This window comes from Pongo abelii, chromosome X (genome assembly GCF_028885655.2).
Source record: "Pongo abelii isolate AG06213 chromosome X, NHGRI_mPonAbe1-v2.0_pri, whole genome shotgun sequence".
In the NCBI taxonomy this organism is placed as follows: domain Eukaryota; kingdom Metazoa; phylum Chordata; class Mammalia; order Primates; family Hominidae; genus Pongo; species Pongo abelii.
In genome coordinates, this window is record NC_072008.2 from 80299526 (window position 1) to 80312975 (window position 13450).

Below are 13450 nucleotides of genomic sequence, written 5' to 3' on the forward strand. Positions count from 1 at the left end.
ACATCAGCACAAGATACAGGTCACAGAGACCTTACAAAACAGCATGTGGTAAAGAAGCTGGCCAAATTCCACCAAAACTAAGATGGCAATGAAAGTGACCTGGTCATTCTTGTTATATGCTAATTATAATGATTAGCATGCTAAAAGACACTCCCACCAGTGCCTTGACAGGTTATAAATGCCATGGCAACACTAGGAAGTTACCTTATATGGCTTAACAAGGGGAGGAATCCTCAGTCCTGTGAATTGCCCACTCCTTTCCTGGAAAGCTCATGAATAATTCACCCCTTGTTTAGCACATAATCAGGAAATGACCATAAAAGTGGCCAGTCAGCAGCTCTTGGGTCTGCTCTGCCTATGGAGTAGCCATTCTTTTGTTTCTTTACTCCTCTAATAAACTTGCTTTCACTTTATGGAATCACTTTGAGTTTTTATTTGTGTGAGATCCAAGACCTCTCTCTTGTGGTCTGGATTGGGGCCCCTTTTCAGTAACATCTTCCTGGTAACCATGAAAGGATGATATTGAGGAGACCCCTGACCCAGAGGAAATAAACTGCAACACCAATTGGTGACTTTGGGTAAGTGGGGTGCATTTTACCTGGGTAAAGGGTGGGATTGGGTTAGAGGCCCAATTTAGGGGATTTAGACTCTCTCCTAAGATGGAGTGGGTTAAAGGACCCTCTTAGGAAAAAGGCAAGCATGCTTAAACCAACTTGTGTTCGAGACCAAACTTACGAAGATTAGTCCTTCCTAAGATTTAGGGGGTTAGAGATCCTGCTTAGGAAAGTTCCTCTCAACTAAAAATGGATTTGGCATTATGGAATGTTAACCACTATTCTCTTTGGATTAATCTGTCTTGCACTCTTTGCTAATGGCTACGGGTGACAGGGTTAGGTATGTACAGGATCTTGGGACATGGGAAGCTCTTATCTCCCCAAAAGGGGAAATTTGAGAGCTGATGGGACTGCTGGAAAAGATCCCTTTGCCACTGACAAGTGGCCGCCTGAACTTTTGATTCCATGTCGCTGCAATGGGTAGGTCTTTCTCTCGCCTCCCTGAGCTCTTTTCACCTGTCCCACTCTGCCACAGGCAATACTTTTTTCTCTGTCTCTTTCTCTTCTTTCCCTTTCCTATATTTTCTGTTACTCAGGGTGACCATCTTGCCCAAAGACCATATGTTAACTTCTGGTTGTTTGTTGAATTAAAGATGACAGGGCCAATCCGGGGACAAGTTTGAGCTTTGCCAGTTCGACATTGGGTGCTAAGCAGAGTGGCTGCTGTAGCGAATCTTGTGTACTTTGTGTTATAAATTTGTCTTTCTGTATTACTCTGTCATAAAGAGGAATACCTTAGGATAGAACACAGGCTTAGGCCTCCATAAGCCTGCTGTTCAAGACAGTCCAGCAAACTCATCAGTTATCAACTTTGCTGCGGGTCCCTGTTGGGGAAAAACTGGATGAAATTTCCTTTTAGTCTTGTTTTATGTCCTTGGGAGCTTGACCTTGTAGCCACATGGTGGTACTTTCTCTTGGTCTCTGCCATCCAGCAGACAGAAATTTTGGGGTGCCTGTCATAACTAGCTATAAAAATTATCTTGAGCAGTTAACAACCATTGCAAGCTCAAAATTGGCTGCTCTAGGCTCCTTCTGGGAAGGGCAATGGAAACTGCCCAGTGCTGTAGCTTAGTAACTAAGGCTTTGTCTTTTCACAATGGTGGCCTCGGTTCAGGGTTCAATCCTGGCTTAGGGACTGAGTCCTTTCTCATTTGATATCTGTGTAACCTTTATCATTTGTTGATTATCTTCCCCTCCATGGACCATTTTGAATTTTCCTTTCTCTGAGCACCTGGGAGGTTGCCTTTGGTAAAGTTTAAAAGCCAGAAATATTGGCTGTTTGGCCTGGCAAAAGTTGGGTAATAAGAAATTTTTAAAACTTTTTTTTAAAGTGCTATATATAAAAGTCTGCTTATTCAAGCCTGGGACTCCTTGGGAAAACAGAGGAGGTGCCACAGTCCCCGTTTTGGGAAAATCCTCTGTTTTCATCATGCAACCCCAGGAATTAAAAGCAAATAGATCCCTCTCAAAATCTAAGGCTCTGTTCTATTTTGCATTGCATTATCTGACATTTTTTACTTTTGGGGGTATCAGAAGTTACTTTACATTATGAGAGAGCTTTGGTGTGTAATAACTAGGTAGGAAATATAGTTTTGGAGCTAGCTAATGAAAGTTATGGGGGGATACTCAGCTCCTTGCACGTTTGGATCAAAGTAGTATGCTCTTGGCCACCCAGAAGGTATGGAGATGTTCCACTGCCCACTGAGAGATAAACCTCCCATGGGGGATGGGCTAATCAAAGAATAGGCTAATTGGCTTTGGATTGCTTTGCAAAAAAATACATGATAAAATCATTGCATTGTTTTTTTCTGCAGCATTTCTTTTGGGGATCCAGTATAAAAATGGGACCCTTAATTTTTGGGATTTGTTTTTGCCTTCCAGCTGTGCCTGCTTATTAGGCTGTAGAAACTGTAATGCTTTCCTGGCCCTGTTCCTCCAAGGGCTCCACCCAGAAGGTAGTAATCTAATTAAGAAATGGGAAAATGAAAACCCTTACAACTATTGAATCTTCTGTGTGTCTGTGTATTTATATGTGATGTGTGTCTAATGTGAAAGAGCATTAGCTAATTGGTTTTTTAAAAAAGAGCTTAAATATTTTATCAGAAAAATAAAAACCATTATGCCTTTAGTTTACATGACTTTAGTAATTGTTGGGAAATAAAATATTTTATATGCAAGGTGTGTTAAGGATAGTGAAATATGTTTTTGATAAAAGATTATAAAAAGGCATGGGAATGTGGATTTTTCTGCTTAAAGGGTTAAAGGATTATTTTAAGTTAGATAGGATAAAGCTGAAGGTTTGAGCAAGTTGTGGAAGGTTTGTGAAAAATTAATTTTGTGAAGGAAATTGTGTGTGAACATATTGGCTAAAATTAAAGGGGAATTGCTTAGGTCTTCCATAAAGTGAAGATTGGAGTAAAAGCATAACACGTTTTTCTTAGAGCACTGATCATTTTTTTAACAAAAATTTGTAAAGGGTTGTAAAAGGTTAATGAAAATCTTAACCTTATGGTCAAACATTAAAATTGGGTAGATTTGTCTATCAGGTTTTATTAAAAATTGGGGTTTACATTAATAGTACACTAATGCAAAAGGTGAAATTTGAATTTCTCTCTTGAACAAGATTTTTATATAATGTTAAAGGATAATAAAAATTTTTGTTTGCCTTTTGAATAAACTGCAGGAAAAAGAAGGGAAAGAAAAGAGACAGGTTGTTTGGAAAGCTAAGTCTTCCCTCTTTATGAGTAAAGGTTTTTGCCTTTTTAAAATTTTTAAGTTATCAATTTGGCTAAATAACAAAATGGAATCCCAGGTTATCATAAGTTATGGTAACCTTGAAAAAACTTTCAAGACTCTCATGGAGAGCTGAAATGTTCATAAATATCAAGCAGAACGGGAGTTAACTGCATGGACTAAACTAAAAGTCTGAAGTAATCTTTTTAAACTTTTTGCTTAAAATGTTGCTGATCATTTGTTTTGTTTTTCAGAGTCAAGGAAAGTTTTTTTGAGCCCTTTATGGCTTTTAACAATTGAATAAAATATACTCCTGTGAACAAAATTTGGAGCATATTTGATTCTCTCTACCTAATTTCTCTAGAATTTGGAAACTATTTGTGAGTATTCTTAATTTATGGAAATATAGTTATTTGCATAAGTGCAATAGGAATGTTTTCTTTTGCAGCAGGACACAATTGGAGAATCTTGTTTTACCAAGGCTTTGACTAGAATGGCATGCTTCTTTTTAAGGAATCAAACAACTCGTAGATCCAATAAAAGCCCCTTGGGAAAATTGGCCTCATGCCTTTTCTTCAAAGTCCTTGTTGAGGGTTTCTAACCTGTGCTAAGTAAAGAATGTAACTTTCTGATAGGCTCAGCAGGTTCAAGTTATCTTGGGACTTCAAGAGGAGAGAAATTTACTCGACTCATTGGTATTTGAGGGTACAAACCCATGGCTGGGCTCAGCTTAAAAAAATTCATATCTGAGATTCCTTATGAAACAGAGTTTCATGAAAGCCAATTTAAAATGCCTACTATGTGAAAAAAAAATTGTTCTTGCTGCACTTTATACAAATATTCAAGCCAATTATAAGACTAAGGCTTATTTTTGCAAATGAATTGGTCCTATTATAATTTGTCTTTAGTAAAAATGGGAAACTGGAGAGAGAACAATTATGTTTCAAGAACTATGGTACACCTGTTCTTAGATTCTAGTCTCATTGGTTGTTTTTGAGTTTTTTTCCTGCAATTTAGACTAACCCTACTTATTCCTGTGAACCAATTTGTAATCTCTGACTGCTGCACAGAAGAAACAAGAGGGATGGGTAGTCAAAAATCTGGATCTATATTCTAATTCTCGGCACATTGGAATCAGTTGGCAACCCCATATCAGCTTGGTTCCAACAGTTGCCCAGTTCATGGAAAACCTTCTTATTTAGTTTACTTGGGATAGTATTACTTATTTTGCTTTATTGTTGTGGAATATATTGCTGTTGTACCCTTTTGTAGGAATACAGGATAAGCTTACTAAATGTTTTCTTTAAATGGAACACTTTTTAATATTCCAGATATCACCTTGTGTCAGAGTTATAAATGGCCCTTACCATACTGACACTTTCTGACTAAGCTCCTCTCTACTCCAACTACAGGAGACCCTAATAATTAGGCAGGACTATCATCACCCTTATTCAGCCTGAAAAAGTTATAGAAGATGGATCTTTGTCCCTCTACAAACCTTAGGATTAAATGTTCTCTTATAAAAAGGAGGGGAAAGATATGTCAGAGGCATTTGAATCAGAGTGACTCCATCTTGAATAGGGGCTGGGTAAAATGAGTCCTGAGACCTACTGGGCTGCATTCCCAGGTGGTTAGGAATTCTAAGTCACAGGATGAGTAGGAGGTCAGCACAAGATATAGGTCACAAAGACCTTGCTGATAAAATAGCATGTGGTAAGGAAGCCAGGCAAATCCCACCGAAACCAAGATGGTAATGGAAATGACTTGATTATCCTCACTGCTCACTATATGCTAATTATAATGCCTTAGCACTCTAAAAGACACTCTCACCAGCACCACTACAGTTTACAAATGCCATGGCAATATCAGGAAGTTACACTATATGGCCTAAAAATGGGAGGAATCCTCAGTTCCTGGAATTGCCCACCCCTTTTCTGGAAAACTCATGGATAATCCACCCCTCATTTAGCATATAATCAGGAAATGACCATAAAAGTGGCCAGCCAGCAGCCCTCTGGGCTCCTCTGCATATGGAGGAGTCATTCTTCTGTTTCTTTACTTCTCTGATAAACTTGCTTTCATTTTATGGATTCACCTCAAATTCTTTCTTGTATGAGATCCAAAACCCTCTTTTGGGGTCTGGGTCCAGACCCCTTTCCAGTAACACTTTGTAATATGAGCTGTTTGTAACTGATTCACTAGAATAAATGACATGGGATTTTCTACAGAGATATTTGAGGTCTTTACCTAGGACAAAGTAAGTACTTTTTAAAAAAAATAAGCTTGGCTGGAATAAAAGATTTTTTTCTGGTTTTGTGTTAAGCCTGACCTCTATGGGTTGGGCTTCTTTTAAGTGATTCAAGTTCTCCATTATTAATTGGTCAGAAAGTCAGCAATGACTGTTCCAAACTTCAGTTTTCAGTGCTCTGCATTTTGAATGACTTCTGCCTTCCTGGTTGGCTAATTGGGGGCTTTCTTCATTCTGTCTGAAAAAGGACTATTCCTGCAAATGGTGCATCAATTGAGGGAAACCTTATTTGGGGCTTACCTCAATAAGGGTCTCCTCAAATATTTCTCTGAGGGTAATGTATGATTTAGGAGTAAGTGGGCTACTGTGTTTCTTTTTTAGTGTGTTTTGTTTATACTTATTGTGACTTTTATTTTAAGTTCAGAGGTACATGTGCAGGTTTGTTATATAGGTAAACTTGTGTCATGGGAGTTCATTGTACAGATTATTTCATCACCCAGGTATTAAGCCTAGTACCCATTAGTTATTTTTTCTGGTCCTCTCCCTCTTCCCACCCTTCACCCTCTGATAGGTCCCAGTGTCTGTTGTTCCCCTCTATGTATCTTTTTTCAGGTGACATGCATCTGGAGAATAGTACACATAGCCTTCAGTGTAAGAAAAAGCAAACCAGAGTTCACTTCACCCTTAGGCACATAAGAAAAGTTCTTTCTTTTTCCTTTCATCACAGTGGCAGAGTGAAAGGCAAAAGATGTGTGAGGCTGAGTAGAGACTGAACGTGATTAAGTGTCACTAGACTGGTCAGCTTTCTATCTAAAAGCCATTGTGGCTAATTTCCCAATTCATATTCATGTAGTAACATAAGACAGAAATACTGAACGCATGGAAGGAGCTGTTCAGAAGGTGAGATGTTACAGAGGAGTCTACATACCACACATACCAATCAACCTGACTGAATAAACGTCACTATACCCCTATGAAATTAGATGTATAGAAACTTCCTTAGAGTAGTCTGAAACTTTAGGGTTTGTCAACATTGTTTAACAAAGCCACAATTTAGGAAAAAAAAACAACAATTATATGCATATACTTTTAATGAAGGATATAGGAAGATAAAGCTGGCCAGCATTTGTCAATATTTCTGCACCAAGAAACATGGTTTTAAGAATACTATATACAATCATTTTGAGCAGATTGGTGGGAAAAATAATTGTAGCAGATTGGCAACTTGCGCTTAACTACTGAGGTCTCCTTTTCTGGCACTCTAATATAGTTCATATATTACCAAGACCCACTGCCAGATTTCCTTCTGTGTTCCTTCACTGATTAAGCCAGCAGAGTGAAAGTAATTATTCCTTGAATGCATCTTACTTAATTTTTTTTCCTTTAATGCCATTCCCTACTAACAATCTATTTCCTGATATATTGAATTCATTGTTGGTTTTAACTCATTCTGCTGATGGCTGTGTACCATCCTGCTACAAAGAACACATTTAATGGTTTTGAACACTGTGCAGGACACAGACCTAGCCCTTTTAGGGAAGTAAACAGTCATGGGTTGCATGCTACTAGGAGCCACCCATTAATTATTATATTATATAATACCCGCATGCAAAAGGCTACAATTTAATATGGTACATTACAGCTATGGTTAAAGAAATGCAGATGTACCATACCTCATCAACCAATTCCTAATGAGATGGAACTCATTAATTTTCTAAGAATATGGATCTTGTCCAAGGGCCTGACAATCTCATTAGATGCCCCCTGTGCTTCTCCATAGAACGTCTTCTGTACCGAATCTCTTAGCTACTCTGAGAGCAGAGATTCTGGAATGTATAAATTGAATGTTCTTCACATGCTGTGATTCTTAGACTCTTTTTCTAAAAGGAGAAAACAGATAATCATTCTTCTAAATTAAAGTATTTGCTCCTGCTGAACAGGCAGCCTGCTTTGGAGAAAATGTGTGTGTGTGTGTGTGTACATGTGCATACATCTATGTAGATATGTGTGATGAGAGGTGAAAAGAATAAGCTTTCAATGACTGTTACATTCCTATGAATTTAGGCCCTGTTAAATTTTAGGTTCATGTTACAATAATGTATAATATTCAATATTCTTAAAACTTACTTGCTAGGATTGTGCTTAAATCTCCATTAACCTCAATGTCTATACTTTGTGCAATTTGGCATAAACATGGAGTGCATTATTTACCTTGGCAATGTCTGCCCTGAGATTGGGCTCTATGGTGCCACAGGAGGTAATGGCACTGGTTAATGCCACATAGTGTGAAAAATATGTGTCACATGGCGCTAGTAGGGGAAAGAGGCACATATTGCATTATCACATAGAAAGTAAGAGTTGTACAAATTGCATACTTTTCAGATTTTTGACAAAACGTGACTCTTTCAGAATGTGATCCTGTTGTAATTACTCTCAAAATTCTAACTGCTCCATGATAATTCCAGTCCTGGGAAGCCAAGTTACTTTAACAGTGTGCTGAACATGGTAACTATGAGCCCTGCATAAGACAGCTGTGTTCCATTGGGGACCACTTAATCTCTTTTCCCCTTAATTTTTCTAGCTGTACCATGGGGAACAATTTTTTTTATTCTGTCTCTTTCTGAGGACACTGTTGGAGTGAATGGAAGAACATTAACAAAGTGCTCTAAGTCCTGCAAGAACAAATCAGCAATGAGAGCATGGACAAAAGAATGGAGTACATTATTTTGCTTAGAAATACTGTATGGTTAAACTTTTCATTCCAGTCCTATAATTAAAGACATATAAGAGCACTAGAAAGTTACATAGCACCCTTCAGCAGTAGGATCCTAACAATGAGTATCTTCATTTTGCAAATGGAGAAAATGAGCATCAACGATTAGGGAATGAGATTCCACAGAGGTTATTGGACAGGGATCCAAAGAAAACCAAGCAAAGAAGCCAGATCAGGGTGTACTAATTATTAAACAAAACTCTGTATTCTTGATTAATAATCAACCAGTTGGGTACCTATGTACATTAGTCAATACTCAAATGATCCATGGATAGAGATATTATCAGAGTCTATAAACCAATGAGACCAAAATGCTAAGATAGGAATAGGGTTTCTTTTTATCTCTGAGCCCCCTGGTAAAACCCTGATTTATTTGGCTTTTTTTTTTGTTTGTTTGTTTGTTTTGTTTGAGACAGAGTTTCACTCTTATTGCCCAGGCTGGAGTGCAATGGCACGATCTCAGCTCACCACAACCTCCACCTCCCAGATTCAAGCGATTCTCCTGCCTCAGCCTCCTGAGTAGCTGGGATTACAGTCATGCACCACCACTCTTGGCTAATTTTTGTATTTTTAGTAGAAACGGGGTTTCTCCATGTTGGTCAGGCTGGTCTTTAACTCCCGACCTCAGGTGATCCGGCCACCTTGGGCTCCCAAAGTGTTGGGATTACAGGTGTGAGCCACTGCACCCAGCCTTATTTGGCCTTTTAAAGACAGTGTAAATCTGTAAGACATTAAACAATTAGCTTTGCATTATAGCTTTCCTGAGCTTTACCTCTCCGGAACTTCCTTATAGTTAACTGACACTATATTTTGTGACTTGACTTCTGTGGGAGCTGGGTGCTGATACACCCTATGCATCAAAGAAGTTCTTGTTGTTTTTCTGACTTTGAATCATAGTTAACAGCTGCTCTGCCTGAATGCTTGGCAGAAGATGATTGATGGGAAAGAGGAAGATTACTTTGAGGCCTACTTGCTGTGTAGTAAGTAAAGGCCATACATGTGGAAAAAGGTGCATATCTATATGAATAGAAGACAAGGCTTGTCTGTCATAAAACCATGGGAATGGCCAAATAAGCTTTCAAGAAAAACCCAAACAAGAGAGTATTATTTTGAGAAAGAGTGTAAGGGGAAATTTTTTTCCATCTGAATATATAAGATTTCATCATGAAACCCAGTGTGTGCATAGTCATCTAGGCTGCTTTTTAGCTTCTGAGTTTGAGAAAGTCACTAGCCCTAATAAGTGTAGTCATGTCTAGTATTCTCTCAAATTAATGCTGACCACAATCCATTTAATTTATGCCAAAAGTCTCACCTTGGTCAAAATTACCTAGGGGTCCAGATGAACAGGTTTTGTTGTTGCTTTAAGTAGCTGGATTGTTCACTGTCTCAGCTCCACTGGAACCCCAACACTAAATTGTGGCAGGCAACTCTTTTTTACTCAAACATATTTCAGGGAAGATAAATTAGTAAGCCAAACCATCCCTCTAGAAGCCCAATTCCTTGATACCTGTAAGATGCTTCTAAATTCCACTGATCTCTAAAAGAGTTGGAGCTTTTATTTTCAGCAGCTGGGCACTAGAATGCTGGATGAAAAAATGAAAGACATCAATACTCTTAAGATATTATTATTGTAAAGAAGCAGTACTAATATTCTCACTCATTGATTCAGGCACTAGGACTAAAAGAAAGGCTGATTATAAATAAATAGGGAAATTGATGCAAACTGTATTGACGGCTTAGCTACTACTGAAGCTAAAAAAAGAAGAAAGAATTGGCATATTACTATTTGGTTATCACTGTCTGTACAATAGCCCCTGCTATGAAAACACAGCTCTTTAGTGCTAGTCCTCAGGCTAATGTCAGCTGTGAAACTTTACCCTTATGAAAGGCAGTGAAATTAAACCTGAAAATCACTCTGAAAACCCTTAACAAAACCTATGGGCCATAACTTAGGCTTATAGATTTTCTTTCATCATAAAATAACTCATAAAGGCTAAAATAAAACTAGGTAGCAGATAAATGAATAAAAGTAATTGGAGAATTTTACTGCACCCTGACAAAAAAGTCTTTAAAAAACACTGGTTATTATGTTTAATAAAGTTTATGTCCTGAATTTGATCTTCTTGAGTAGCTGTGGTGCTTTCAGGAACATTTGTGACAGAACAGGTTTTACATTGTTGTTCAAGTTCCAATTTGAGGACCTTGGTCACAGTGTACTGATTCACCCTCCCAAATTTTTGATACTTGATATAGCTATGGTTCAAAGTCTAGCAAATATTTAAGTTGCTATTTAGAGGAAAAGCATAATTAAACAAAGGCTTCAGGTTTTTAGCCTTGATTTTCACACTATAGCAGAATTTTGTATAGATAAGCTGTACATGTTCACAAATGCACATGCACACAAGCAGCAAATGTAGTTTGATTACCTTCAACACCAAAAAGGCCCTATATATGTGATTAATAATCTTTGTGGGGGAATTAAAGACTCTAAGGAAATTTTCTGAATTTCGTTTTACCTGATAAGATGAATGAAAAGATATATTTTACATTTAGGCTTTCATGGATTTGGGGAGGGGAAATGAAGAAACAAAAAAAATTGGCTTGAATTAACTGCTACCAAATTCCAAATTGGATTTCAGTCAGTAAATTAAATAACATAAAGTCCAGAAACATTTACACAGCAAGTATTTGATGGAATTCTTTCAAATTTTGAAGCTTTCAATCCAACACGGTGACTTATTTTGAAGATTACAATGATTTCCAACATTGAACTCTGTAAGCCTCATGGGAGGCAGAGATGGTGAGTCCTGGGAATGAAGAGAAGAAATTCACAGATGAGCTGAACAACTGTAAATATTCATGTGATAACACCCACTTGACAATAATATGCAACCATTAAAATTACATTTATGAAGAGTATAGATCAGCACTGAAAAATGTTAAGTGAAAAAGGTAGGATATAAAATTACATATACAATGCTATATTTTTAACCCCCAAAATTATATTTGGAATAAGAGACTGAGGAAATACACTGAACTAATGAAAGTGGTGGATTCATGGGTAATTTGTTTTCATTTCTCTACCTTCTACTTGCATTTTCCACATTTTCTTTAGTAAATATATAATTTGATACTTCAAAAATACTATTTTTGAAATACACATGGAAATAACAAGAGCTTTGAAATTGGGCAATTATGAATCTGAATTCTAGCTTTGCCTCTTATCTCCATAACTCTAGAAAAATAATGTCAGTGGATCTTAGTTTGCTCATCTGTAAAACTGGTATAATATAATCTGCCTGAAACAATATCTGGCATATAGTAGGCCGTCAAGTAGCTATTTGTGTAAGCTTTCCGGAAAATGATTTGGCCTTATCCATTGACCCTTTAAAAAATTCACACCAGTAATTTTGCTTCCCGGATTCTATCCTATGGAAATGATTATAAATGAGGAGAAAGATTTATGTTTAGTGATATTATTCACAACCTTATAATGATGGGAAATTGGATAACATCTTATTAAATTTATTTTTATTTTTAATTTTTATGGGTACATAGTAGGTATATATATATTTATGTATTACATGAGGTATTTTGATACATGCATGCAATGCATAATCATCACATTTTGGTAAATGAGGTATCCATCACCTCAAGCATTTATCCTTTGTGTTACCAACAATCCAGTTATACTTTTATAGTTATTTTAAAATGTACAATTAAATTATTTTTGACTATAGTTACCCTATTGCCCTAGCAAATACTAGGTCTTATTCATTCTTTGTTTTTTTTTTTTTTTTTTTTTTTTGTAGCCATTAACAATCCTCAATTCCCCTCCAGCACTCACCCCTCCACTACCCTTCCCAGCTTCTGGTAATCATCATTCTACTCTCTAATTCCATGCGTTCAATTGTTTTAATTTTTAGCTCCCACAGATAAGTGGACATGGATGAAGCTGGAAACCATCATTCTCAGCAAACTAACACAGGAACAGAAAACCAAACACCACATGTTCTCACTCATAAGTGGGAGTTGAACAATGAGAACACATGGACACAGGGAGGGGAACATCACACACCAGGGCCTGTCAGGGGCTGGGGGGCTAGGTTTGGGATGGCATTAGGAGAAATACCTAATGTAGATATACCACGGGTTGATGGGTGCAGCAAACCACCATGGCACATGTATACCTATGTATCAAACCTGCACGTTCTGCACATGTATCCCAGAAGTTAAAGTATAATTTAACAAAAGGGAACTTCCTTAATCTGATAAAGCTATCTAGAAAGAATGAGAGAGTGAGCATCTACCACACACAGGGACAGGATAGAAAAATGGTTCATTAAAAAAAAAAAAAAAAAATTCTATGCCTACCGTATGACTTAGCCATCCTACTCCTTGGTATTTACCCAAGCACAGGTTCACACAAAGTCTTGGTCACAAATGTTTATAGCAGCTTTATGTGTATGAGCAAAAAACTAGAAACACTTCTGATATCCATTAATAGATGGAAAAATAAATTTGTGTGTGTGTGTGTGTGTGTGTGTGTGTGTGTGTGTATATCCAGTGGAATACTACTCATCAATAAAAAGAAATGAATTATTCTTACACACAGCAACAAAGGTGAATCTCAATTATGCTGAGTGGAAGAAGCCAGACAAAACAAAAAAATACATTTGTACAGATCTACTTGTTTAAAATTCTAGAAAATGAGAACTGATAGTAACGAAATAAATCAGTGATTGCCTGGTGATGGCACAGGGGTTATTTATAAAAGCTCAGAAGAAAACTTTTGGGAGAGATGGATATATTCATTATTTTGATTGTAGCGATGGTTTCACAGATGTAAACGTATTTCAAAACTCACCAGATTACATATTATAAAAGTATATAGTTTTTTTGTAGTATAAAGGCACAAAAATGCAGAACAATAAAATTAAAGTACGAGTTTCTTTGAATTAAAAAAGTATGAGATTTTAATGTTTTTATACGTTTCCAAGTTGCACTCAAAAAATGATCTATGAATTTAAACTTACATCAGCATTGTATAAGAACATCTGTTTCAGCATGTCCTTGCCTACA

General features: G+C 37.1%; 1 protein-coding gene across 4 annotated transcripts in view; it reads right to left on the bottom strand.

The window, feature by feature from the left end:
* Positions 1–6537: 6537 nt before the first annotated feature.
* ZDHHC15 (zinc finger DHHC-type palmitoyltransferase 15) overlaps positions 6538–13450 on the bottom strand; it is a 158742-nt gene continuing 151829 nt past the window's right edge. For all 4 annotated transcript variants that reach the window (XM_054544748.2, XM_054544747.2, XM_054544744.2 and 1 more), the window contains one exon: positions 6538–11175. In XM_054544748.2, coding sequence (XP_054400723.1) covers positions 11117–11175 — 59 coding nt within the window. In that variant the 3' untranslated portion in view covers positions 6538–11116. The remainder of the gene's footprint in view (positions 11176–13450) is intronic.